General features: G+C 41.2%; 1 protein-coding gene across 1 annotated transcript; it reads left to right on the top strand.

Moving 5' to 3' along the window:
• Positions 1–58: 58 nt before the first annotated feature.
• Positions 59–27,641, top strand: LOC126199263 (myrosinase 1-like). The gene is made up of 11 exons (XM_049936066.1): positions 59–197; positions 335–468; positions 3,850–3,984; positions 10,391–10,513; positions 10,591–10,771; positions 15,737–15,831; positions 16,020–16,167; positions 17,058–17,173; positions 19,995–20,129; positions 20,219–20,325; positions 27,425–27,641. Exons 1-11 carry the CDS (start codon positions 59–61, stop codon positions 27,549–27,551), a joined length of 1,440 nt encoding a protein of 479 aa, XP_049792023.1. The 3' UTR covers positions 27,552–27,641.

Raw genomic sequence — 27,641 nt, 5'->3', positions numbered from 1 at the left:
ACTTAGACGCACTATAAATACATCTGGGCAGGTCGGTCTAAGTCACTCGTCGGGAACAATGCTGACATTGCTGATTGTCCTTTCGGTCGTGCTGACAGTAGCGTCAGCACAGACCAATCCCAGACAGTTCCCGGAGGGTTTCTTGTTGGGCACTGCCACGGCAGCCTATCAGGTCGAAGGTGGCTGGAATGCGGACGGTAAGTTCAGGTTGATTTTTCTGTATTCTGCATCTCTCCAACTGCGAGCAGGACACCCAAGTAAGCGACGATTTTCGTGGTCTCGTTCGGTAGAATGCCGATTTTACTTTTCATGAGCAATTTTTATCCATTTGTAGGTAAAGGAGAAAGCATTCAGGATGTCTTTTTCCACAACAACCCGGAACTGACTGCCGAAGGTGACAATGGAGATGTAGCTTGTGATTCTTATCACAAATACAAGGAGGACGTGCAGATGCTGAAGGCGTTAAACGTGAGTATATTTACGCAAAAGGGAGGTTCAGTGACTTTTGATACAACTAGAGATCCAAAGCGACATACGTATTCACCGATTCGTATCATGCGTCAATGCGTCAATGGTTTTGGTGTCTTAATTCATGAACATATGTTTGCGGAAAAGTAACTATCGACATACTCATATGTTACATGGGAAATATGAAACAATGTTGCTCATACCATTGGCAGTAAGACACCAAAAATATGCACTGAAATGTTAATGAGATCCGCAAACAAATCTCATTATCTTTTACTTTTCATACTGCATTCTAAGAAGGAGAACTGACTGTTTGAGATCCGGTTGTGACTCACTTCAGAAATCACCCAGTGACCGTGTGATAAGACAGAAGGATCCCGAACTGGTAACAAATTTGTCTCATAGCTAAGGAACACTTCCTCAAAACTTAAGTCAGAACCGTGGTAATGGAACTACTTTTGCTTTACTTCAAGCTAACGTCTTACATTGTAAGAGACAAATATCAAAAATGAGAGACAGAGAGAGGGAAAGTAGCTTTCAAAGATATTAGTTAATACGTCCATTTTCATGCGAGAGAAAGATTATAGAGCAAATAGAGAAACACCTTTTAAACATTGACGCAAGATCCGAAATCACCCACATATTTATATTAGAGTTCACAAAGAGAAAATTATGTGACCACCCAAGGTACTACTTTCAATGAATAGGAAACAGGCACAACTACACTAACTTCACCACATTGGGTTCATCACAGAACACCCCAAACATAGAGGTGATCTCGAAATAGTACACATATCATTCCGAACTTAAGTGTAACCTCACCATATGAGAGTTTTTATATTTCAGCAGTTGTCCTTTATTCAGTATAGAAATAAAAATAAATTTCTGGCGACATGATCGTTTACCTCTTGTTTCATACGTCTTGTATGTTGTCCCTACATAGTCAACTACAAGTGATTCATGTTTTATAATTTTAAGTATTTAGTGTGGTGTAAGACTCATACCTCACCACATCTACTACCTAATTAGTAACTTTCTTTCATGACGCTGGACAGTTCCTCCCGTTGGTATAACAAAAGATTTGTTGTATCCCGTCGTCTGCACTTGTTTCTCCATTTAATATTAGTTTTCCATCTACAATTTTCTTTAAGAACTTTCAGCATTGCAGCGCGACAGCAATCGTAAGTATCGAAATAATTACAAAAATCCACCTCGATTGCATAAAGTACCTAGGTTTCAGCGTGGGTAACCACACCTCCTTGAGAACAATTTTATAAAACAGCTTGCCTAAATGGGCATAGTCAAAGGCTAAAATAAACACCTACAGGAGCAAGACCCCATAAAAAATTTCTACAAATACATAGTACATATGTACCAAGTCAATAATATTACTTATCTCTGTGTGTGCTGCCTTGCCCCAGCGAACGTACGATGGTCACAGGCTCTCCACCGAACTGGGGTACATATTTACATGTACTTGTAAAAAAATTTTATGGGGTCCTGCCCCTGTAGGTCTTTATTTTAGCCTTTGACTATGCCCATTTAGGCAAGATGTTTTATAAAATTGTTCTGAAGAAGGCGTGGTTACCCACGCTGGAACCTAGGTAAACACCAGGTACTTTATGCAATCGAGGCGGATTTTTATAATTATTACAATTTTCTTTGACTATTACCCTCAAACGTTCGAAAAGTTTTTGAAATAATCAGCAACTAGCTGAAAATAAGGAATTTTATTATTTTACCGTTTTCAGGCAACCAGTGCCCTTTTTCAGGAGATTATAACTATCGTATTATTAGCGAGCGTCCTCGAGAATTCGTTGAATCTTGTATCTGGAGCTACTTTCCATCTATGACTACATGTTTTAACTGATTAACATCCCTGTGCCAGTTAGGATTTGTAGCGCTTTTGTTTCTTCTAGAACATCTACGGCGTTATACCAGTTTTGAGAAATGGTCCTACCCAGAAGGCTTTCTGTAAATTATAGCATTGTCTCATTTATTATTACTTTTCTTCCAGATTTCACCATTTCCATTACACCATAACTGTCTCTCACTTTTCCAGACCCATAATTGCATTGTGCATCGCATCTAGCATTACTTTCGGAAATGCATTTTCGTCATCACTAGCTATCTGTATTTATGTCTCATCTCTCGAATGATACAAACATTTGAAGACATATTCAAATTGCTGCACATTTTCGTTTCTGTTCATACAGTGCAAGCTTTCACGGGCGGTATTTATATCTTGGGTGACACTCGTTACTTCCGTGTTACGCTATGGTCTAACGCATCTTGCTTTGGGTGAACTTCGTCTCCTACTACATCAGACGTCTTCAGGGCTACAAAGACACAACTAGTTTCTGTTTATCTCGCCGAAAGCGACCATTGGTTTATTGGTAACCGCGCAACGGTAGAGCTGTGACGTCTGCCGACCGTCGCCAAAGGTAGGTGGGTCGCTCAGACGTGTGTTATACAACAGAAGATTAGGCAACACTTGCTTTATTTAGCATTCAGAGGGTAGAAATTGTCCGATTCAATCATTCACTTCTCTTAAGTTTGTTTCTGTATTCTGAATCTTTATGACCTCTCCCTACATTCCAGAATAGTAATGAGTGAAAATTCATGAACTCATAGTATCGCAAAATCTGTTCTCATGGTTTCTTCGTCCCTGCCCATCATCTCCTACTAATGCTACGCATATGTTGCCCAAATTTGGATTCTTTAGGTCGAATGTCGATGTTTCTTTAAGGAGTTCCAATTTAGTGCGCAGTCCGTGATCTTTTTGTTTCGCTGTCTATTGAACGCAGTGTCCCAAGTACGATTCCCGGCTGGGTCGGAGATCTTCCTCGGTGACTGGGACCTTCACCATTTCTTCTCAGTTTCATATACGTGCAAGTCGCAGATGTGGCGTCAAGTAGAAATACTCGCCCGAGGCCGTCGATCTGGGATCTCCTGGCCAATAATGCCAGATGACTATCTCACCTCAGTTCCAAAGTACCTTTGATTGCACACAAAAGGGGTTTTCCACACTCTTGCATGCCAAGCGGGGAGCGTACGTCCTTTGCAGTACTTAGACGTTCTGGCACTTTATTAGAAAGCTGTGTCATTACTGCGAGATCTGTAATCGGACCTTTTTTTTACAACTGAACTGCGTTGGTGCAGTGTGAGAAGTTAAGACCTTCTAGTGGATTGTGTTTAGAACTTGAATACCTTCTTTTAATCAATAGAAGCTTTTTTTTATTTTGCTGTAAAAAATCCACTTATGATAGTGTTCTATCTTAATGCATAATAATTAATGAGTAATCTAGTGGAATATATCAATCTACATACTCAATATATAATATTGTTGCTACGAGATCTTCTTACACTGTGCTTCAACAGGCGGACGTGTACCGGTTCTCGATCTCCTGGTCACGTGTCCTGCCGAACGGGGACCTCGACGTCATCAACCAGGCTGGTATCGACTACTACAACAACCTCATCAACGAGCTGCTCGCTAACGGAATTCAGCCTGTCGTGAGTACTTGCTACAAACAGATGAATATCTGATAACATTCATTTGAAACTTCTGTCTTACATTACACATCTCTTATATAGAGTCTCTTCCATAATCATAGTTCGGAAACTGGAGCATTTTGAAGAAATATCTCAGGGTTTGGTACAACGGACAAATTGAACTCTCCGTCCCATAAACATTGCCTTTTCGATCAATTTTTTCTATCTGATCTTCTAATTCTATTTTCTTTTATTTATTGCCACTTACTCTCACCGCATAACCTGGTCACTGAATTGGACCGATGTAATGTCAGGCTTTAGCTAACAGAGTAAACTGTGTGGGTAAAAGCACACCATAATAGAAGCAAAATGTACCGGTGGCACTGATTTGCAGAGGATGTTGCCGAGATAATTCCGAATGTGTGTTTACGAGCCACCACTGCCTCCGATATCAAGTTTTGTCCTAGTCGGGCAAACTGATTTAAAATTTAAACTTTTCGATGAAATCCCATGTAACTGGATTTAGATTCCACGGGAGGCTCATGGCTGAGGAATGTGTTACATCCAAGATGGCGCAACAACAGATTTTGCTGTCGATGTAAGACGCCACCTAACGCACCGGAATGATCAGTGATGGATACGTCGGCAGCAGGGCGTGAACCTGGGCCTTGAAGATCACCTGACCTCAATCCTCTGATTTCTTTTTTAAGTTTGGGTTTATTACAAAAGTGGAGTTTACAACGCTCTTGCTGATTCACATGGAGTGAAGCAGCTGTACGTGTAAAAAACAATTCGTATCTCACTTCTTAGACGGGCGCATTGTTGCATCCAAATGGCAGGGCAACACATGGAACACCTTTTTTAACAGGTACCAAGGTACAGTGAACGGTAACGTATGATGTGCTCAAGCAGTACCGTATTTCTTCTCGAGGAAGAAAACTGAGGCCAGTTAGACAGCTACGTAATCGAAGAGTCTAAATTTCAGATACATCTGTACTAACCAGCGTAATGTTCCATGCTGAAGTCAACAACAGCCACTAACGGAACTTACATGAGCAGACCCATAACTACTGGAACGTTTTTGTTTCAAATACTGCATACTCTCACCCACGTAAATTTTCACTATTAATTAGAATGGATCAAATACTGCTATCAACCCGTCTCCGTAGCCATGGTCGCTGACGCACGCCTATGTGCTGGTGCTGGACTGTGAGGTAATCCGGTTCGAATCCTGGGGGTGAAGAAGATATTCACTCCCAGTATTTGGCCTTTCAGGGGCGAGAAGTGGTGGCGCAAAGTTTATGATCACCAGCTTTTGTGTCGATGTCCTGGATTTAATTCCATACCTCTCTGCCGTGTGAGGGCCTGTGGCACTGTTGACGGTGATCTGTCAGTCGGATGGGGACATTACACTAGGCTGGCCCCTTGGTGCTTTTCATCCATTACAACAGAAACCACACACTACAGTGTAAAAGTACTCATCGCAGTCATCCACATGACACAAACACACGCTTGACAGTTCATAACAGGTCGGAGGAAGGCAACAGCAAATCACCTTCCCCAGGACCTCGGTCTTCGATTCCTGCATCTACTCCCCCTACACTCATTCCTTGAGTATGAGATTGTTGTATCCATACAGTTATTAACCAAACACATGAATGTATATCTTTAATTTAGCCCCTTCTATCTATGTCCACTGAGGCCAGGAAAGCCGGCCGCGGTGGTCTAGCGGTTCTAGGCGCTCAGTCCGGAACCTGCCTCGGGTATGGATGTGTGTGATGTCCTTAGGTCAGTTAGGTTCAAGTAATTCTAAGTTCTAGGGGACTGATGATCTCAGATCGTAAGTCCCATAGTGCTCAGAGCCATTTGAACCATGTTTTTGAGGAAACTGCAGAGTATAAGTCACAGAATAGAGTGGAATAAGCAGCTGTAGTGTGGAAATCTTAGAAAAATGGAGGAGACGTGACATGTAGAGATATGGAATGGGCTCCCCTCTAAAAGTCGTAGATGGAGGAGGCCGAGTATAACATGGAAACATTGGAAACATACAGTGAAGGGGAACGACGGACTAGCGGTAACCGTCGGACGACAATGTACGTAACAGAGACTTGTAGATATTGGCTATAATCAGATGTGTGAAATGCTGCTACAGCCTGCTTGCCCCTTTCTCCGCCTCAACCATACAACATTGTATGTGTACTGAAGCAGAGTAGTTAAACCAGGCAAACTTTGCTTTTCGCAAGCTAGGAAAGCTTCACGTGGCCCGTTCAACCAGTTGCACCCGGCAACAGGTTGCGTTATCAATCCAGCGTGACTAGCCACGTATATGTTTGCGTAGGTAGTCCCACTAAAGGCCATTTACCATAACGGTGGGAGCAGCAAAACTTAGACTGAGGAGAAATTAATAATTGAGGACCATATATCAGTCACGAAACAGACCTCAAGTCCAGCAGGGGAAAGGTTTTCATGCTTTTATGAGACAACTTTAAGTAAATCGCTAGGTGTCTTGCAACAAAACAGTGTAAAAAGTTATTAAGCAGACATTCAAGAACATTGAGGTTGTTACATGCTTGTAAATTTGATAAGCATTTTCATCACTACACAAATATTGCGTATGAGAAGAAAGACTGACGTGCTGTCAAGTGTGTAGAAATGTGTGCTAAGGACTTGAGACCATTTACCAGGCTTTCTAAATTTAGGCAAAGATTGATTGAAACAGGAAACAAGTGTGACTCTGTGTTCATAAGAACTACATTCTGGTGGTATGCATCGTAGTACGAAGAAAGCTTAGTATGAATGAAAAGCTGCTTCTTTCAGACATCTACTTTTTAGATTAGCATTGTGTGAAAAATGAACTTTGTATTTGCTAAAATGCATTTGCGGAATTTAGAGTGAATTATCTTGGCCACGAAGAAAAAATTAACGAAACAGAAATACACATCCTAGAAAAAATTATTAAATATGACGTAGTTGGGATCACATTAGGCTGAATAACACTAAGGTTACAGAGACTAGACTTTCAAAACTTACTGTAGTGTGCGTTGCAGTGTAATAGAAATTTTCATGTTCTTTAGTGAAAAGGATCTCTACTTTCACAGTTGGTTCTGCTTACTGCTGAAAACATCTACTAGATATGACCTGATGATAGTTCGATCTGAGAATAGCCAGTAGTATTTAGAAGAGGGTGAAGTTCCTGAGCAAACCTTTCATATCGAAATAGATGGAAAAGCTCGACATGTGATTAAAACTAAAAAAAAAAAGATAAATTTACCATTTTCTGGCCTACAATGTCTCAAAATTAATATTACTGCGCCCCGTCTTGTGATTTTCAGGTGAAACAAGAATTTTCATCGGCTTCCGAAACCCACGCATAACAATACAGTGAAAGCGTACAGAATAAACTACCATATTGAGTAGCACAGTGAGAAGACGGCAGGAAATCAAAATTCGTCCGTCCTGCTTGAGTTGGGCACAGCTTGGCTCGGATGTGAGTTGAGCAGCCTGCCCAATCTGCTCATACCGTGCGGCATCTTGCCTGCTTGGCAAACAAGCGAGCATGGGCCGGTTAAAAGAGGATTGTAGTAAACGGAGACTAGTATAAATCACCTGTGAAAAAAGCTATGTTTCGTTTAACACTTCTCTAATTACTTGGGTTTCACTTCTGTTGCCTTTGGATCAGCCGATACTTATCACAGAGGACCAAAATAATAGCTCTCTGCATATTAGCAGACCATAGCCTGAGCTTTTCGAAGGCGTGTTTAAAAATACATAAATAATCTCCCTTCAGAATGCAGTGTGGGGAGGGCCAAGAGTCTCGAAACGAGTGAGAACCTCTAAATAACTGCAAGAGTCGTTGAATACTGGGTACCGTTTAGTTGCTTTCCTGTGGGTTGACCCGCGTTAATTTGTATCCGACCTGACTGGATGTGGAAAAGATTGGGGCAAGGAAGAGGAGGACAATCACAGGCTAACTGTACCTGCACCAACAACCAGTCTGTCACGTTTCATGAATCCATAGGTGTAACATCTACATCTACATAGAGACTCTGCAAGACACTGTTCAGTGCGTGGCTGGGGGTACCCTGTACCGCTACTAGTCATTTCCTTTCAGAGTGAAGGAAAAGCGACTGTCTATACGCGTCCGTATGAGCCTTAATTTCTTATATCCTTGTGGTCCTCAGGAGCAATGTATGATGGAGGCAGTAGAATCGTTCGTCAGTCAGCTTCAAACGCAGGTTCACTAAATTTTTTCAATAGTGTTTCTCGAAAAGAACGGTAATTTGAGGGAAGTCAAGACAGAAAAAGAAAGATGCTCCGCTACGTAAAGTAACCGAAAGACGGACTTAACCGAACGTAGGTGGAAATGACAGTAAGTTATACAGTTACATTTATTTGCTCACATAGCAACAGTCTGCAGATCTATGATCACGGACGTAGAGCTAATAAGGAGAGGCCTTATGAACTCCCCCCCCCCCATTTGTTTCGTAATGATAGGATGTTAGGGCACGACTACGATTTCAACATATGTAAACAGGAAGATTCAGGTCCCAACCGTTATCGAGAAAATCTACTTTGAAAATTTTACACGAATTTTTATATTTTTTATCATTGCTAATGCAAATCAGCACGTATCCGAGAGTCTTAAACAGTTATCTTCAACGGCGCAAGGTCCTTGTGTCGAATATCCCTGCGTGAACTTCCCACGTAACTGACAGTGTGCGAACTGTTATGACTGAATCATTCATTTATTATCCTTATAACCTTTATCCTGAAAAAAACGAAGCACGAACTTTTCGTAGTGAGACTGGAAAAAAACGTATAAACAAGAACTTTCCATCAAATCAGTATAGTCATTCTGTTTATATTATTTTATCTACACATGTCACAAGTATGGTGTGTGTAACCCGTGGAGCACTGTACGAATCATAATGATACTGATCACAGCAAATAAGAATTACTGCGACATACAGCACCTCTAATGAATGCCGAAACTTTACATGTATTTCTCAACGTATCTACTACAAAACAGACTTGGGTTACATTCGTTAGCGGTGTTCGGTCATCACACAATTTCGCGACGTATATGTTGTTAGCATTAAGTGGGAATGGAACAGAAAGTAAGTGGTAGAAGCGAGATTTGATCCACAGACCTCGTGCTTGCAGAACTAAACGCTTACTCGTTTGGCTCGCAAATCCTTCGTTACTATAGATAATACGAAGTACGTAAGCACATGTAAAATTTTCAAACTCGATTTTCTCGAAAACGGTTCAGAGCTGTGTGTTTCTATTTATATACGCTGAAGTCTTAATCGTGCCATGCACAGCCTCTAAATATGAATCAAATCGGCGAATGGAAGTTGATACAGTCCCATTGTATGTGAGGTAATGAAACTTGTAGGTGCACATTTGAATTTCTAGCTATTGTAGTTCTTAAAACAAATGTGTGACAGATAATTTTCCAAGTTTTGCCAAAATCTTTTCGAATTACGTATTTATCTGAATCTAAATTTTTTGGAAGTTGTGTGAAAAGAATGTGGGTCTAAGCACTGCGTGACTTAACATCTGAGGTCACCGATCCCCTAGACTCAGAACTACTGAAACCTAAGTAACCTAAGGACATCACACACATCCATGCCCGAGGCAGGATTCGAACCTGCGATCGTAGCGGCAGAGCGGTTCTGAACAGAAGTGCCTAGAACCACTCGGCCATAACGGCCGGCTGCGAAAAGAATGTATTGAGGATTAATGTAAACAAATTATATAAATTGTTTTAATATGGTAATAACAATACATTTGAATAGTTTTTGTGGTCTTAGCCATCTTTGAGCCGTTAAAAGTGAGTGTGACGGCAACTTATATTTGGAAGACGGGAGGTAGGAGAGAAATAAACCGTGACACTCACTTGAGTGGCACTGAAGGTGATTTGTAGGTAGATACCTTCACAAATACTGTAACTGAAAATCTTCCTGTGTCCAATAATGATGCGTTTCAATCGAAATTGGTAGCAATAACGAAGAATTATCGTAGCAACGAATGGTAGTACGTTTCGATGTGATCAGTGTATTTTACGCAGATCATCATGTTAGATCCGGTCAAGATATGTGAGACGTTTGCCCGTGAGTACCATAAACGTCTAAAATTTGCAAGTAATGTAGAATAAACATCGTCTTTTACGGCTATAGTATTCTGCAACATCAAATCAAAGTACACGAGGTGGTAATTGAAGATGCTTTAAAATAAAGCGAATCGCGTGTGATTTATATAAGACTTTTATCACAATCACAAAAAAACCTGTATAAATCTAATATTGCTTGTAAAATTGCAACTGTGGAAGACAGGCCTGAAAGCAACAAAAAGAACAAGATATTCTGAAATTTCTACCAGCTCACAGACAAATTTCCTGATTTTGTTGGTACGTTGACTTCAGGTGACAATGTACCACTGGGATCTTCCACAAGCGTTGCAATACATTGGTGGCTGGGCCAATGAATTGATGGCTGACTACTTCGTGGAGTATGCCCGGCTACTCTTCGAGACCTTCGGTGACAGGGTGAGTGACAGTTACAAAAGAAATTTTTCCAGTCGCCTCACAGGGACGTAGGGTGAGGTCTCCTTGTATTTTCTCAGGTGAAATGGTGGATCACCTTCAACGAGCCCTCCGTCTTCGTGAACGGGTATTCGTACCCGCTGGTGGCGCCTGCACAGACTGCTCCGGGCATCGGCGACTACCTGGCCACACACACCGTCATCAAGTCCCACGCACGGGTCTGGCACCTGTACGACGAAGAGTACAGAGCCACACAGAACGGTCAGTGCTACATCCCCGCTTCACATAACTTGAAACGGCTTTTAATGCTTCTTCTTTTCTCAGTTGTCAATCTTTTAGAATATGTACGTGCGATCAGTTACTTTTTTCATAGGAAACAATATTATTCACCCCCACAACAGAGCACACTGGTCGTTTTGGAACGTTTTAGCACCGTGGGGTCATGTAACCTCCACCGCTGACGAGGAGAATACGGCAAAAGCCATAATCCGGTTTTCCATTAACTTCGCTCAGTGAAAGAAGGGGCCAAATAAGTGAACACGTGTGTCGGCTTATCTGTAGATAATCGACCGTTTGTGAGAAATCGACAGTCAAAGTTTCCGAGGAACTTTATGTCTCCTTTAGTACATATTAATTTCAGCCAAAGTGGTGACCCAGCGGTTACCGTCGCGTCTTCATAGTTTCGCGCCCTGTTTTCGAAATCATACCATTGTTTTTTTTTTTTCTTTTCTCTTTTTCATTTATCTATGTATGTCGCGGTGCGGAGTGGCCGCGCGGTTTGAGGCGCCATGTCACGGACTGCGCGGCCCCTCCTGCCTGAGATTCGAGTCCTCCCTCGGACATGGGTGTGTGTGTGTGCTGTTCTTAGCTTAAGTTAGTTTAAGTTAGTTCACGTAATGTCAAAGGACCGATGACTTTAGCAGTTTCATCCCTTAGGTATTCACACACATCTGAACATTTTTTCTATGTATGTCCTTAGGAGGCTACTATGTGAGTGTTTTTATCAAGATATGGGATAGAGAGATGTTAACTGTAAATTTACAACTGGGTTTCGCAATAAGTTTCACACATTTATTATAGCATGTGTGTATGGTTTATTGCTGTATTTTGACTTTGAGAACCAATTCGGGAACAATGTGTTTCCCTTACTGATTCCCCTGAAGAAGACAGAACCAGCTGGGTAGGTCAGAATAGACTGCATACGAGACCCTCCTTGCAGGCTGCAGGAGACCCTCCTTGCAGGCTGCGGGAATAAGCTGGCGTACTTGGTGGCCGATCGGAATTAGCTTCTCGGGAGCAAGTACGCAACACCACCAATATTACCGAAAGGCGCGGAACAAGAAGTTCACCGGAAACAGTTTCAATTTTTTCTTATCCGTTTATTATGCTACACACTCGTGCAGTAATGTTCTATGGACTTGGTTAGATATATAAAAAATAATTAAATAAAAACATTAATCCTGTTCCCAATACGGGCGCAAAACTGAAGTCGCGACGCTAGCCACTGTACCAGCACTTCCGATGGACACTTGCGTGCTAAAGGGCACATAAAGTATGTTGAAAACGTTGACTGTCGTTTTCTCAAAAACAGTCGAATGTATGGAGCCAGTGCATTAGTATGGGTCGACGTGGAGATATGAGTTCACCAGAAAGGAACTCGTAACACCACTGTTAATGATGTTACCCATTTTTGGTGCTTCAACTGTCCAAAGTCTCTACAAGGAACGATATACTATTCGCTGCCATGTGACACAACGCAATAACAGTAAAATAGATCTCAGCCGACAGGGACTGAAGAGGAGTATCACGTTTTCCCATTGGCAATCTGTCGCGTCCCAAACGTGAATGTTGCTTGGGGTTGGGCGACGGAGATCGGGGAGAAAGGGAGTACTTAGATGGCCTAACTGACAGGGAGTCCTAACCTGACTTCGTTGCTAAAATTAACTTGTTGTAAATAGTACTGAATAACGAATATCAGGTGTTTTACAACTTTCACCTTTATTCAGAGAATACCTTCAGCCTAGTGTGCATTTGCTCTAAATGAGCTGTTTCACCAAAGACCAAGTCTTTACACAGACACAGTGGCGAACTAGCACCGTTCAGTCTGTTAGAAGAACCTGTCAACACTGACTGCGCCTATGCTAACCACACGACACGAAGGAGTCCTCAGCAACACAGCTAGAATTCCATCTACGGTTCCCAACTACTGTAGATAACTTTGCTCACTCCTGCTCCGCTAATAACTTTGTCTGTCGCTCCTAATACTGCTACCTCTCTACTTCCACTACGACCTGCCTGACCTATCTGTCCTCTACTACTATTCGCTCTAACTGCCTTGACCCTCTGCTCGAAGTGTCTGTATCTGAGTTTTAATCAATTTCCCCTTCGGCTCTGCCAGTCCCTGATTCGGCGTAAATTTCTCAATGGACTGTAATATGCACTCATCTGATCAGAAATGTCAACAGTGGTTTTTCCCTTATAATATTCAGTAAAAATTCTTGGTTATCGATAAACCTCTCTTTTGGTAGTGACGTTTTCCATTTCACTCGAACGTTTAGTGGAAAAAACCAAGACGTCTCTTTTGTCTTTCCATTTCAGGACCCTAACTCTTTGGCAATTCTCTTTCGCAATCACGTTTCAGTTTGTTCGTTACAACATCCTTGGGAAATTCTTAACGATTAATTCGAAAGAAACCGCCCAAATATGTGTCCTTTCTGATGAGTCTGCTTGTCAAATCTACACTGGTATACCAGTTATCAGTACGTAATACATGGCTTTTCCTGAGTACATCTTGACACAAATTCATCACAGAATTTGCTGGTGCGTTATTTTCTTTATCAAGTCCTTTGCCAGTGTAAATTTGAAGACTGTAGCAGTACCCATTACTGCAGCACAATTTAAACATTTTAATGCCATAGTTGCTCTTCTTTTGTTTCAAATATTGCCTCAGGATAATTTGTCCTCTGAAAAGTATCGGAGATTCAACGGTACATAATATTTCGGCAGGATACTAATATTCTTTTTAAATTTTTGATCAATTCGTCGATGATGAACTGAACTTTTGAGAGACGACCCGAATCACCAATTTTTGTATTTCCTACGAGAAGTAGCATTCTCAAAAGAATTTCGAAATAATCAGTGTTCAGTAATTTCCATGGGCATGTCTGAATAAACAGTGCATCCTTGGACCAACATAAATGTATGGATAGAAGTTTCCCCAATCCCTTCCTGAAAACCAGTCCTAAATGCCACTTTATTTCATCTTTGTTTCTTGACACACTTTGAATCATAGGTTTCGAAACCACTGTCGTTCGCGTAGCATAAATTTGTTTGTGTCACTGATGATTTCAAATATTTCATCTCTGACAATAATCCCATAAAACTATTCGTCTTAGTTACACTTTTGCACGTTTTCAGCACTCACTTTGGCACCTTGGCTACTTGTAAAATACACAGCGTTTAGCTGGTTGCTTAGAGGATCAAACGAATTATCAGTGTCGGATGATGGCAGTCGCTTTACACGGCTACGTTTGCGTGGTACAAATAACGCCCTCGGTTAATCACTGTCTTCTCCTCGTGACGTTTTTGCAACAATGGGCAACATAGGATGTTGAAAATAATCGCTGTAAAACTAGCCTCTCTTAATGCATGTGTGGCTTTCTCTGTCTGGTCGTCTCTTGGAGGATCACTCATTACCGTACCACTTCTGTTTATACGCCAACTAAACAACTGCCAAATGGTGTACTTATATTTTTTTTTCTTATTCCACTCAACGACAGTTGTCGCGCGAATTTATTAGACGGTAACGCCTGCGATTTAGGTGGCCAACACGAGGCGGCTGTCGGATGGGTTGCTGCCCAGCAGGCGCATTATTCCGCGCAGGATTATACGTAGTACATTAACTGAACGCAGGTCAAGTGGTCACCTACACGCGGTAATGTGGACTCCACGGAAAGCACAATAAAATCAGCTTCTCTCACAACGTGTTAAGACCTGAAATTATTATATTTAATAGTAAAAAGGCCTTCGAGTTCCTCACTTGTAGGCCATTTACACCGTATATTTCAGTCTTTGAAGATGAATAATGTTCCTTCAGTTGCTAACGAGGTGTTTTATAAATTATACATTACTTTCTTAAATTATCACTTTTATTCTGTTTCTATTAGCCACCAGGAAACTTTGGTTACCGAACACGTTTGTGCAGATACTAGGGCGCTCTGAAAACTAATGTCTTCAATCTTTTTGTTCTGTTCTCAGTATAGGTAGAGGATGTCTTGTATATTATTCGGTCGATTATTCCGCTTCGCTAAGGCAAGTTGTAACTCTCTGCTGCTAGAGGGCTCCAAGTTGTAGCGTGTAACATGGCGGTAACTAAGGCAGTCCGTGAATGAGAAGCAGCGTGCTGTAATCGACAGCACGGATTCTAAGAGTTCGCCCACACATGTAGCACCCTCTCGTTCAGCAATACAATCTCTACTTGGCCCCATTCGATTTTCATCTGCTTCCAAAACTTAAAGAACACCTTCGAGAACTTTACTTTGAGGGTGATGAAGTGCTGCAGGCGGAGATGATGTGGCTCCGTCAACAAAATTCTGCAGTGATAGTATCAACAAATTGTCATCCGTTGGGAGAAGTGTGTTCGTCTTCGACTATGTTGAGAAATAAATACATAGACTTGAAGAATAATGATGTAGAATGTTAATAACGTTTGTCCTGTTTGAAAAGTGTCAAGAGTTTTAACTTAAAATATTCGGAGGTATTACTTTTCAGCATGATCTCGTAATTCAGTTATTTTGTAGTTTGTTTACGATTACATTATCAACAGTATTTCCTAAAAAGGCTGTTGATGCGTAGAGGAGAGGAATTTTGGATATTTTATGATAACTGAATTATATGTAAGACATTTATTTTAATGGAACTTTCAGGCAGATTAAAACTGTATGCCGGAACGAGACGCGAACTCGGGATTTTTGCGTTTCGCGAGCAAGTTCTCTACCATCTGAGCTACCCAATCACGACTCACGACCCGCCCTAACAGCTTCAGTGGTGTCCGTCCCTCGTCTCCTACCTAACAGACTTCACAGAAGCTTTTCTGCGAACCTCCTGTGGTCACGAATTCAAGTCTCAGTCCAGCATACAGTTTTAATCTGTCAGGAAGTTTCATATCAGCGCACACTTCGCTGCAGAGTGAAAATCTCATTCTGCATTTTTTTAAATATTTTATAGGTAGCGTGGGAATAACTATTAATATGGACGTGCTTGCAGCACGTTCGAATTCTACAGAAGATTTAGAAGCAAGTGAAAGAGCGCGACAGTTTCAGGTGAGTATGAATACAGCTTGTCCTACTGCAACTTCAAAAGATTTTTTTATGGTGATTGTTGATTTTCTTAGGAGTACAAGCAGTGTCATTATACTATGTTGTACCCTGTGAAGGACTTTCTATTACCTGTAAGAAAGCAACGAATAGTGAGAACTGTGAGATGAATGCTGAGAACGTCTGTGTTGCAGTTTGGTATTTTCGCACATCCCATCTTCAGTGAGGAGGGGGATTACCCGGCTGTGGTGCGGCAGAGGATAGATGCGAACAGCGCAGCTGAGGGACGACCGCGCTCACGACTGCCATCCTTCACACAGGAAGAGGTCGAGTACATTAGAGGTGAGCACCTCAGCTAAGTTCTTTGGTAAGTGGACGATGTAGTCTTGAAATTCACAAGTGGTCTCATTTAGAACCAACTGATTTTTAATTGGGTTGTTATTTCCTTCAACGTATACTGAACAAAATACTGTATAAAAACTACTAGATACTAATACGTATCTACAAACAGCTTACGTAACCAGCGTTTCACGGTGGGTAATAGAAGTAGAATAAAAGTGACAGTTTTTGGATATAATGCATAATTTGTAGAATATTACGTCAGTAATTGGATAAACTTACTGTAACTACACGTCTTTTGGCACGTCCCTCTATACCGCAAAGGACATTGTAGTTTTAAGTGGACCTTAGATCAAAAGTGCAAAGTCAATTTTGGGGAATTCTCTTGTCAAGAGCACTTTGCAGTTTTCAAATCTACATTTTAGCTGCCAATTTATTATATTTATGTTTGTGGCTGAGCAAAACCTATCATTTCAAATTGTGTCACTTTATTCTGTGTAAAGTACCGGCTTCCACATTTGCATGCAGTAACTATTTCATAGTATTTTCTTCGGTATACGTTGATGGAAATAACAACTCAACTGAAAATCAGATGCGACAACATAAAACACAAAAAAAAAGTCTGTCAGATAACATTACTGTCCCGTGTTTCCAGTTAATCAAAGGTAAAACATATCTGCAAAAAACATTTTCTTGTGGTTTATAGTTGCATAAAGCAGTTCTCGTTTAGTCTTACCTACACTGCTGTAGTTTTGTAACTGATTTTAAATTACTACTAATATTGTTTCGTGAAATTCTAGGAAAAAATTCACTGTGCGTACTTTTCGAAGAACTTCCTTTAGCTGACACTCGTTTTGGGTTTCGGTGACTTAGAGACAGTAATTTCTTTGCAGGTTCGGCAGACTTCCTAGGACTGAATAACTACTGGACGAACTATGCGTATTCAATACAAATACCCATTAAGCCTTCTAAAATATATGACTCCGGCGTCATCACTGTCACTGGTGGGGTAAGTAGAAGTGACCATAATACGTTAGTTGGTAGTGAACATGTATTCACCATGTTTTACACATAAGCGGTGACAGGTAAACTTCAATTACTAACAACTACACGGGCTGCAGACGGCTTCATTCGTCGCTGTTGCTACGTCTTCAATGCCAAACGAGAACGTGGCAAATTAAATTCCAGCCTTAGAACCCTTACCAACTTCATTTATATGTTCTGGAGAAAATATACTGAGCTCTAAACGATAATGATGCTGACACCAATATAAAATTTAAAAAAAATATTTTAATGTCTATTTCAAACAACATTATAACATAGAGGCGAATTAAAATTTCACAATTTATGATTTCCCTTTAGATACAATGACTACATACACAGTCTTGTACAGATCTCGTTTTTTTCCACTAATTTGAGGTTTCCCTCTGTCTTTTCCTGATGATTTCATCTGTAAGTAACGGCTTCACCTGACACATGACCAATTTTACATTTTCACGTCTGTTGCCGCCCCTACTACTTTTTCTCACTATAGTATCTGCCAGCACGAATTTCAGTGTTTTACCCTCCTCATATATTTTCGAAAAGGATGCTTGTAATTGTGTTTAAAAAGAAAAAGTAACGTGATAGTAACAACCATTATTCAGTTAAATATTTCGTATTTCACTGAGGATATACGAAGCTGCGTCTCCTTCAAAATACTTTTCATGGGACTAATCTCAATTGCTGAACTCTCTCATGTAGTGATGGAAGCAGTTTTTACAGTCTTCCGGCTCTTCTGCGGCCCAGAATCACTTACATTTAACGTTCTTCTTCATTTAAAGGAAGTGGGAAAAATCAGAGGAATAGAACGTAGAGCAGAACTGGTGAGTGGGGTAACTGCCAAACTGCTTTCATTTCGATTTGTGAACTCGACGATAACGTTGTCGCTAAGGAGCGACACGTCCTTTGATCGCCATTATGCAGGGCGTTCATTTTTCCTCAGTGCCGTAAGCAATCACTTTCACACTTGAAAGTAGTAATCTTGGTTAACTGTGATATCTTTGAGAATAACTTCATATTACAAAATCAAATTAACATTGTTTTGCGTTAGTTCTGCCTGTTTATCTGCCATTTGTCGCGGGGTTGAAGCTGTACTCTGAATTTTACATGATTTCTGAGGCATAAACATAACAGCGTGCCTCGTAGCCTGTAATGATTTTTGAGAAAAACTTAATCATCGTCATCATTGTTGTCTTTAAGGATTAGGCATTTTGGTGTGTGCTGTATCACAATTGTTCGTGCCATCTCTTTCTACGATGTTCAGCGCATCTATTTCCTATTAGCTTATATTGTATTATATCTATGGTTGGACATGGTCTTTCCAGTTCAGTCAATAGATCTCAGCAATAATCGCGATGGATCCTACATGTATGTAATGTGTAACATAAGTGTTTCTTTTAATTTCTAGTAATGAATATCCTGCTATAAAACTGAGTAGATACGTCTATTATGATACGATTTGTTGTAACTGATCTGATGTTAGGTCCCAACATTCTCCACCATACATCTGACTAGGGAAATTTACAATTTTTAGCATATATATTTACACTTCCTTACTTGTTCAATTGTTCGTCCATCTTCAACAATTATGGCACTTATGGGTAATAATATTTGAAATGTCATCACTTTTATTTTAAGTGGTCATATTCCCATTCCGTATTTAGTGGCCACTTAACTGCAATTTGAATCTTTTCTTCGGATTTCCGCGTTATAAACTGATCATCTACAAATACCAGCGCCATTAAATTAAATTTATCACTTATTAATGTAGCGCTTAAAATAATCAACCATTTATGAGTGATATCGTCTACGTAAACACAGAATGTAGGGGGCAGCGGGCAGTCTTGTATTACTCCATGATTAGTATCGGCAGATTCTGTCCAATTATCACGCACCGATACCTATTTTATTATTTTTGTGTAATCACTGAATTGCCGTAATTAGAGGTGCAGGAACTCCCGTTTCGTTTAGTGATTCCTATAGCATTTTACGTTTCATCTTGTTGATAAAAACATAATAATTAGGCAGTCTAAATTCTCTTCTTTTCTCATTTACTTGTGGCAAAGTAAAAAGATCAGAACGTGGACTCCCGGTACCTTTCCTAAAACCATTATATACCTCTATAGTACGTATTTTCAATATTGGTGTCAATCTCTTATCTGTAATTTTATCACACAGTCTGTAAGAGGAGCTTAGTATACACATTCCTCGGTAGTTTGGACATTGTGATTTATCTCCTATCTTATAGGTAAGGAATATAAAAGATCCATTCCATTCCTCTGCACACGTCCGCTCAGCTATAAACTTTAATGTTAGCAACGGCCGTGTTACAGAACCACCGTACAAGTGAAACAGCATTTATGAAAACAGTTATTCTGACATAATTGGCATTTACCCAAAGATGACAGTCACCGGATGAAATTTGTAGTACAAAAGCGGGAAAACACATTATTGGCCCGCCTCCACATATAAAAATGAAATTCTCGTTGTCTCCAATCCTCCCTCATATCTATTATCGTAAGTAATAGCAGCAATGAAACTAATACCCGTATGTAAAGAGATGACTGACATTAAGCCTGAAGCAAGTAACAGGTTTTAAGACCAATCGTTTTTTGCCACACGTGTTATAACCAAAACAAAATGGAGTACTAGAATGTACTGGAAACCATATGCTATTATTAGTGAGTGTTTCGGAGGAGGGAGGATCACACTACGGCTAGAGAAACAGTGTGAGATGAATATGTGTGAAGAAATCATCAAAAGATGTAGTATGTTTCTATTTCTTTCAGAGATATCCTTGGGGATTCCGAGAATTACTGAATTGGGTTGCTAACGAGTATCCTGGATACCCAATTTTCGTGACAGAGAATGGTCTGTCGAACTCAGGAGGACTAAATGATACGGACAGGATCGAATACTTCATCGTAAGTAAAGTGTGCTACCCCTGTCGAATATTTCTCTTACAGTCACCGAACTCATTTTTCTGATGAACAATGTAATGCATTGTTTTCAGGGTTACATGGGAACCCTACTGGAAGCTATATATATTGACAATATTCCAGTGATTGGATACACGATATGGAGTCTGATGGATACTCTGGAATGGCGTTATGGTTTCACGTGAGTATCTACCATAATTAATGTGTCCAATGATCAGAATGCTCTTTTCCCTGTAATAAAACTGTGTTGACCTCTGGGCTGTACTGTCCATTCAGCATATAGTCTAAGTCGAAAATACATTTTTTGTGCAGAATTTGATTCACTTACTTAATAAGTAATCAGAAAAGTTATTTTATAGCATTTCGGAAACAGACAGTTAATTTATCTTTTAAGAGAGCTCGGTCTTAATCAAACCGCCACAAAAATTTAGTATGTTCATGTCTGATAACGCCCCTAGGAAACATCCCAGGCGATATAAGATGAAGTTTACTAGATAGTCGTATGTTGAGAAAGAAAATAAACTATATGAGTGGGAATTAGTATAAAGGCAGGGTTCCTACGAAAGAAATAATACGCTGAAGCGTACGTGTATCGAATTTATACGTACATGTGAGACAGTCACGACGGAATTAGGTAGTTTGTTTCATAACACGAGAACACGAGTACCAAAATTAGGCGAGTGCAGTTTCAAGGAACTGGTATAAAGACAGCCACTGTCCTGTTGTGTTATTGCTTTGTTAGTATTTTGTCTAACATCCGTTCTTTCTAATTACCTCAAAAATTCATTACGGAATTGATTTTGTTATGGTTTGTAGTTCTTGCAGTGAAATTGTCACCCATTTTTCTTGTATCGCTCTTTTGAGCTCACATCCGGCCTCAAATTGCTTTCCATTGCGATAAACATGCCTTACAAGTATTTCCCAAGGGTTTTCCTCGGGATTCAGAACCGAGCTTCATGCACGACAGAGTAAGACATCGATTTCTTTATTTCCAAACCACATTTTTGTTGTAACAAAAAGATGCACAGATGCATTACCTTGTTGAAAAATTAGACTTTCGTTCCCTAGATACTCATACATTCTAATCAGTTCTATCTCTAGCACCTCAGTGTACATTTGGAGTTTATTACGGTGTTTAGCCAAGCAATGAGTGATTTATCTATAGCGCAGAAGACTGCCCAAATCATAACATTTCCTTTGCCAAAGCTTCTGCTCATTCTTTGCCTGCTGCTCTGTTCTCAGGTCATACTAATAATACTGAAATCCATTCGGCCCATCTAAATTAAATTTCTTCTCACAACTGAAATCAGTTTATCCCATTCTGAACTCTATGACATGTGTTTTTCTGCAAACTGCAATCTATCCTGTTTGTATTTGGGTGCTAGAGCAGGTTGCTGCTGATTTCCGCAACATTTCTTAAGCGCGAGATGTTTGTCATGCGACAACATTTATGCCGTTCCTAGTACCTGTAAATCAGCCAGAAGTCCGGAATAATAACGGTTTCCGGCCCTTGATTTGCTTAAAAGTAACGGATTCAATGCCACAGATAGTTTCCTACTTTGTCCACATGTTCTGTTCTGTCCATACAGTCCGCCAAATGTAATGAAATGATCAATCGCTTTACTTGAACAATTCAACTTCTTGGCGATTTGACGATCAGTCAATCTCATTACCTTGTGCATACCAATTTTTGCTTTTCCGTCACATGATGACTTTATTCATAACATTGTCACAGTCGTGGTTCATTTACACAACACTTACTATCACTAATGGTATCGGTTTCCTGTCTGCGGTACAGGCACGCTCGCACACACTAACACTGCACAAAGGCGACTGCCTTGATACCGATTTTCCTCCCTCTACTACCTGAATCGTTGACTTCTTGTTAAGTACTGTACTGCTGACATCAAATGCGGTACCATTTGACTGAATTTGTCGGTACACTGGATATCATACTTTTGGATGTACACTGTGCACAACTATTCCAGCGGACAATATTATTTTTCCTACTGCAGTAGTATTCAAAATTCTGGGAGGCAATGACGAAGTGAAAGCAGCGAGACTTTTTTTCCAGAAAATTACAGTAAGTCAATAAAATTAAAATCATTTCAAGGCGAAAACTTCATTATTTGTATAGACAAGGAAAGGAAAATGAGCCAAAGGCAAGGAAATAATGATACACTTGAAGACAAAAAAAAGAGGCACCACGATGGAATTATAAGAATGGAACGGGAATCAATAGATTTGGTTTACACGTACAAACAAAGGAGTTCAATTACAGAAATACTGGATGCTTTATTCAAGAGAAAGAGCTTCACGCTTCACAAATCGAGCAAGTCAGTAACTTCTTGTTCCACCTCTAGCTCTTATGCAAGCAGTTATTCGGCTTCACATTGACTGATGAAGTTCTTAGATGTTCTCCTAAAGGCTACTGTGTCACATTCTATCCAAGTGGCGCATTAGCTCGTCAAAATCCTGAGCTAATTGGAGGGCTCAGCACATAATGCTCCAAACGTTCTCAGTTGGGGAAAGAACCGGAAAACTTGCTAGTCTAGATAGAATTTGGCAAGCACGAAGACCAACAGTGGAAATTCTCGCCGTGTGTGGGCGATTATTATATTGTTGAACTCTAAGCCCAGTAAGCCCAGGATGCTTTGCCATGAAGGGCAACGAAACAGGCTGCTGGATATCGTTGACGTACCGCTGTACTGTAAGGGACCCGTGAATGGCAACCAAAGCGGCCCAGCCTTGACGTGAAATGGCATCCCGCACCATCACTCCTAGCTGTCGGGCCGTATAGCAGCCGACTATCAGGTTGGTATCCCACCACTCTGTCTCAGATCTTCTCTTGTCATCGGGGCTGATTTCGAAGCGGGACTCATCACTGTAGACAGTTCTACTCCAGTTAATGAGATTTCAGGCCGAAGGCGTGTCTGGAGACCCCCCAGACAGTTGACATGTTCATGGAAGCCTTCCCACAAACAGCACTAAATTCCGCGCCATTGCGCCCACGCTGCTGGCTGATTACTTGGACGACACGATCGTTATGTGGCCGCGTGGGGATGGATAACTACGTACATTTCATGAACACTTCACGATCTTACACAAGAACCTAAACTTCACGCTATAAATGGAAAACGACGGAGCGATTCTTTTCCTGGACGTGGGAGTCAACGGAACATCTAGCGGCTAACTAGGCCTTAAAGTCTGCAGGAAGCCGACGCACACCAACAGATACCTATACGCACATTCGCACCACCATCCAGGACAAAATAAAGCTGTGCTACGTGCGCTGGAGCCCGGAGCTCACCGGATTAGTAACGCCAGCCACAAATAACAGGAGCTGGACGAGCTGAAGACAACATTCCGTGCGAATGGATACAACAAGGCAGACATACATCGAGTTATGAGGCGCAGCGAAGACAAAACATGAGAGACGTCAGAGACCGTGTAGGCAAGGTCCTGCGCCGCGCACGAATCAAACCGTTATTTCAGAGTGGCCACAGTATCCGGGACTTGTTGAAGCCCTCTAAGGATTCCGTGAATGCTCTTTACATGCAAGTGTCAACGGACTTCAGTTTGAATGCGACGAAGTCTATGTTGCTGAAACCGGGAGACCCGTTAGCACTTGCGTTCCGGAGTATGAACGTTACGTATGACTGGGACAGAGCAACAAGTCAACTGTACAGCTGTAGCAGAACACAACCAGGACTGTGGCAGTCCTATCAATTTTCTAGAACCTCGCGTGCTTGCTCGGCAACCGAGGATGCAGCAACGGATAATAAGAGAGGTTACTCATCATCATCATCATCATCGTCATTTAAGACTGATTATGCCTTTTAGCGTTCGGTCTGGAGCATCGTCCCCCTTATAAAACTCCTCCATGATCCCCTATTCAGTGCTAACATTGGTGCCTCTTCTGATGTTAAGCCTATTACTTCAAAATCATTCTTAACCGAATACAGGTACCTTCTCCTTGGTCTACCCCGACTCCTCCTCCCCTCTCTACTGCTGAACCCATGAGTCTCTTGGGTAACCTTGCTTCTCCCATGCGTGTAACATGACCCCACCATCTAAGCCTGTTCGCCCTGACTGCTACATCTATAGAGTTCATTCCAAGTTTTTCTTTGAATTCCTCATTGTGGACACCCTCCTGCCATTGTTCCCATCTACTAGTACCTGCAATCATCCTAGCTACTTTCATATCCGTAACCTCAACCTTATTGGTAAGGTAACCTGAATCCACCCAGCATTCGCTCCCATACAACAAAGTTGGTCGAAGATTGAACGGTGCACAGATAACTTAGTCTTGGTACTGACTTCCTTCTTACAGAAGAGAGTAGATCGCAGCTGAGCGCTCATTGCATTAGCTTTGCTAGACCTCGCTTCCAGTTCTTTCACTATGTTGCTATCCCGTAAGAATATGCATCCTAAGTATTTGAAACTGTCCACCTGTTCTAACTTTGTTCCTCCTATTTGGCACTCAATCCGTTTATATCTCTTTCCCAATGACATTACTTTCGTTTTGGAGATGCTAATCTTCATACCATAGTCCGTAAATTTCTGATCGAGCTCTGAAAAACTACTATGCAAACTTTCAATCGAATCTGCCATCACAACTAAGTCATCCGCATATGCGAGACTGCTTGTTTTGTGTTCACGTATCTTAATCTCACCCAGCCAGTCTATTGTTTTCAACAAATGATCCATAAATAATATGAACAACAGTGGAGACAGGTTGCAACCTTCTCTAACCCCCGAAACTACTCTGAACCATGAACTCAATTTACCGTCAAGTCTAACTGCTGCCTGACTATCTATGTAAAGACCTTTAATTGCTTGCAAAAGTTTGCCTCCTATTCCATAATCTCGTAGAACAGACAATAACTTCCTCCTAGGAACCCGGTCATATGCCTTTTCTAGATCCCTGTTCCACTTCTCCATTATTTGCCGTAAGCTAAAGATCTGGTCCTGACAAACTCTAAGAGGCCTAAACCTTCACTGATTTTCATCCAATTTGTCCTCAACTAATACTCGCACTTTCCTTTCAACTATACCTGAGAAGATTTTACCCACAACGCTGATTAAAGAGATACCTCTGTAGTTGGTACAATCTTTTCTGTTTCCATGTTTAAAGATTGGTGTGATTACAGCTTTCGTCCAGTCTGATGGAACCTGTCCCGACTCCCACGCCATTTCAGTTATCCTGTGTAGCCATTTAAGACCTGACATTCCACTGTATTTGATGAGTTCCGACTCAATTTCATCCACCCCAGCCGCTTTATTGAACTGCAATCTACTGACCATTTTCTCCACTTCCTCAAATGTGATCCTATTTCCATCATCATTCCTATCCCATTGTACATCGAAATCTGAAACATTACTGATCGTATTTTCACCTACATTGACCAACTCTTCGAAATATTCCCTCAATCTGCCCAAGGCATCAACAGGATTCAACAGCAGTTTTCCTGACCTGTCCAAAATACTTGTCGTTTCCTACTTACCTCCCTTTCGAAGACATATAATTACACTCCAAAACGGTTTTCCAGCAGCTTGTTACTGAAATAATTAAATGTCATAACAGAATGAACACGGAGGATGGCTTCTGTTACGTGTGGCCTGGCTGCCGGCGATTCCAACACGGCAGACAGCGTGTGTAGGCTGGCCGGCGCCGCCACTTGACCACGGTTTGGCAGTGTACACGGCGGCAGCGAGAGAACTGCCGCGAGGCCTTACGATCTCGCTGCAGGAAAGCACCATCCCCTGGATACGAGCTGTCTATTTCTATTGCATTCCAAGCACCAACGAGAGTCTGCCCGCTAGGCGCGTACCAGAGTGGAACAGGCAGCTGAAAGCGTATACGCTACCTTCCACCTGTCGTCTCCCAAACAGCCACCAGGGTAGCACAGGCAATAGCATACCGTACAGTCACCGCTCCAAACCAACCTCTTCAAATTGATCTGTAGCCTCTCAGATATGTGAGGTCGGTAGCCATCAGATAACGAAAAATGACAGAATATGAAGGAAGACATTGGCAACTACCCAGCAGTGAACCGCCTTGAAGAGATCGCGACAGGTTGGCCCAAACGTGGGCGCTTTAGCTGATTTAGTAGTAACAATGACACAGTCCAACATCCAAAAATATTTTATTCAATATTAAGAAGAGTCTGCATTCTCGTTCTCCTATTTGATATTGACAGGAGTGCTGAGGCGACAAAGAAGAAAATTATACCTATGGATTCAGGAAAAGGAATGGTCTATAGAATCAACAGAAGAAGAACAAAAAAACAACAGTGAATTTTTATTATGGTTACAGCCTGTAGAACGGTACAATGGAATAAAATTGCAAAATTTTTCAAGAGAATGATGATGATGTGCAAAGGAAAAACATGTGAGAGAAATGTTCTGGAATGGTGAGACTATGCACAATTTAAGTTAAATTTAAAACAAATAAAGATGGAAGTAACGACAGCTATCTGGCGTGAAAAAGCAATTTGAGTGAGGAAAAATTTCTTAACCTAAGAAGTAAAATTAAGTAAGATGGGAAGAGGAAAGTGTGGCACACTTTACTAGCCGACAACCGGACAAGGAACAGTTTCAATCTTAAGACATCCCTGCTGAGATCAAATGATGTTACAGTTTTGCCGGCCGCTGTGGCCGAGCGGTTCTAGGCGCTTCAGTCCGGAACCGCGCTGCTGCTACGGTCGCAGGTTCGAATCCTGTCTCGGGCATGGATGTGTGTGATGTCCTTAGGTTAGCTAGGTTTAAGTAGTCCTAAGTACTAGGGGACTGATGACCTCAGATGTTAAATCCCATATTTCTCAGAGCCATTTTTTTGTTACCATTTCAGGTCTTTGTTTATGTTTCAGGTAATACTTTCATTGTACAACTACAAGAGTTCTTATGACAGCCACAATTGAAAATAATCATGCTACTTCAGCTAGTCTACCAAAAGAAGTTGATCCCATTTGAAATACCGTTTGTTTGTCTCTATTTCTCTCTCTTCCTCTGTATTACTATTTATTTTTAAACGCTATGCTGTTAGCGCTTCAAACGTACCTGTCAAATGAAGATTAGTTCACGCGCGCAAGTACTCGCGAGCGCGCGTCAGTCGGTGCGTGCATGCGTGTGTGTGAGTATGTGTATGTGTGTGTGTGTGTGTGTGTGTGTGTGTGTGTGAGAGAGAGAGAGAGAGAGAGAGAGAGAGAGAGACAAAGAGCGTAAGTGTCTCATGTATTACAACTTATCTTACAAAGTCTTTTCGCGTCTCTCTGCAGGATATCGTACGGGTTGTACGACGTAGATACCAGCAGTCCAAACAGGACGAGGACGCCCAAGGATTCGGCTGCCTTCATATCACAAGTCTATGGAAGCCGACAAGTTCCTGAAGAGTACATTCCTTAGAAAGTACTGAGAGAGCGATGTGCGGAGACAATGGGTTGTGCGTGATCTGGACCTTTGCAAGTGTTGTGGCATTATTATCTTTTAAATAAA

Source organism: Schistocerca nitens, chromosome 8 (genome assembly GCF_023898315.1).
Source record: "Schistocerca nitens isolate TAMUIC-IGC-003100 chromosome 8, iqSchNite1.1, whole genome shotgun sequence".
In the NCBI taxonomy this organism is placed as follows: domain Eukaryota; kingdom Metazoa; phylum Arthropoda; class Insecta; order Orthoptera; family Acrididae; genus Schistocerca; species Schistocerca nitens.
This window is presented reverse-complemented; position numbering and strand designations above follow the sequence as displayed.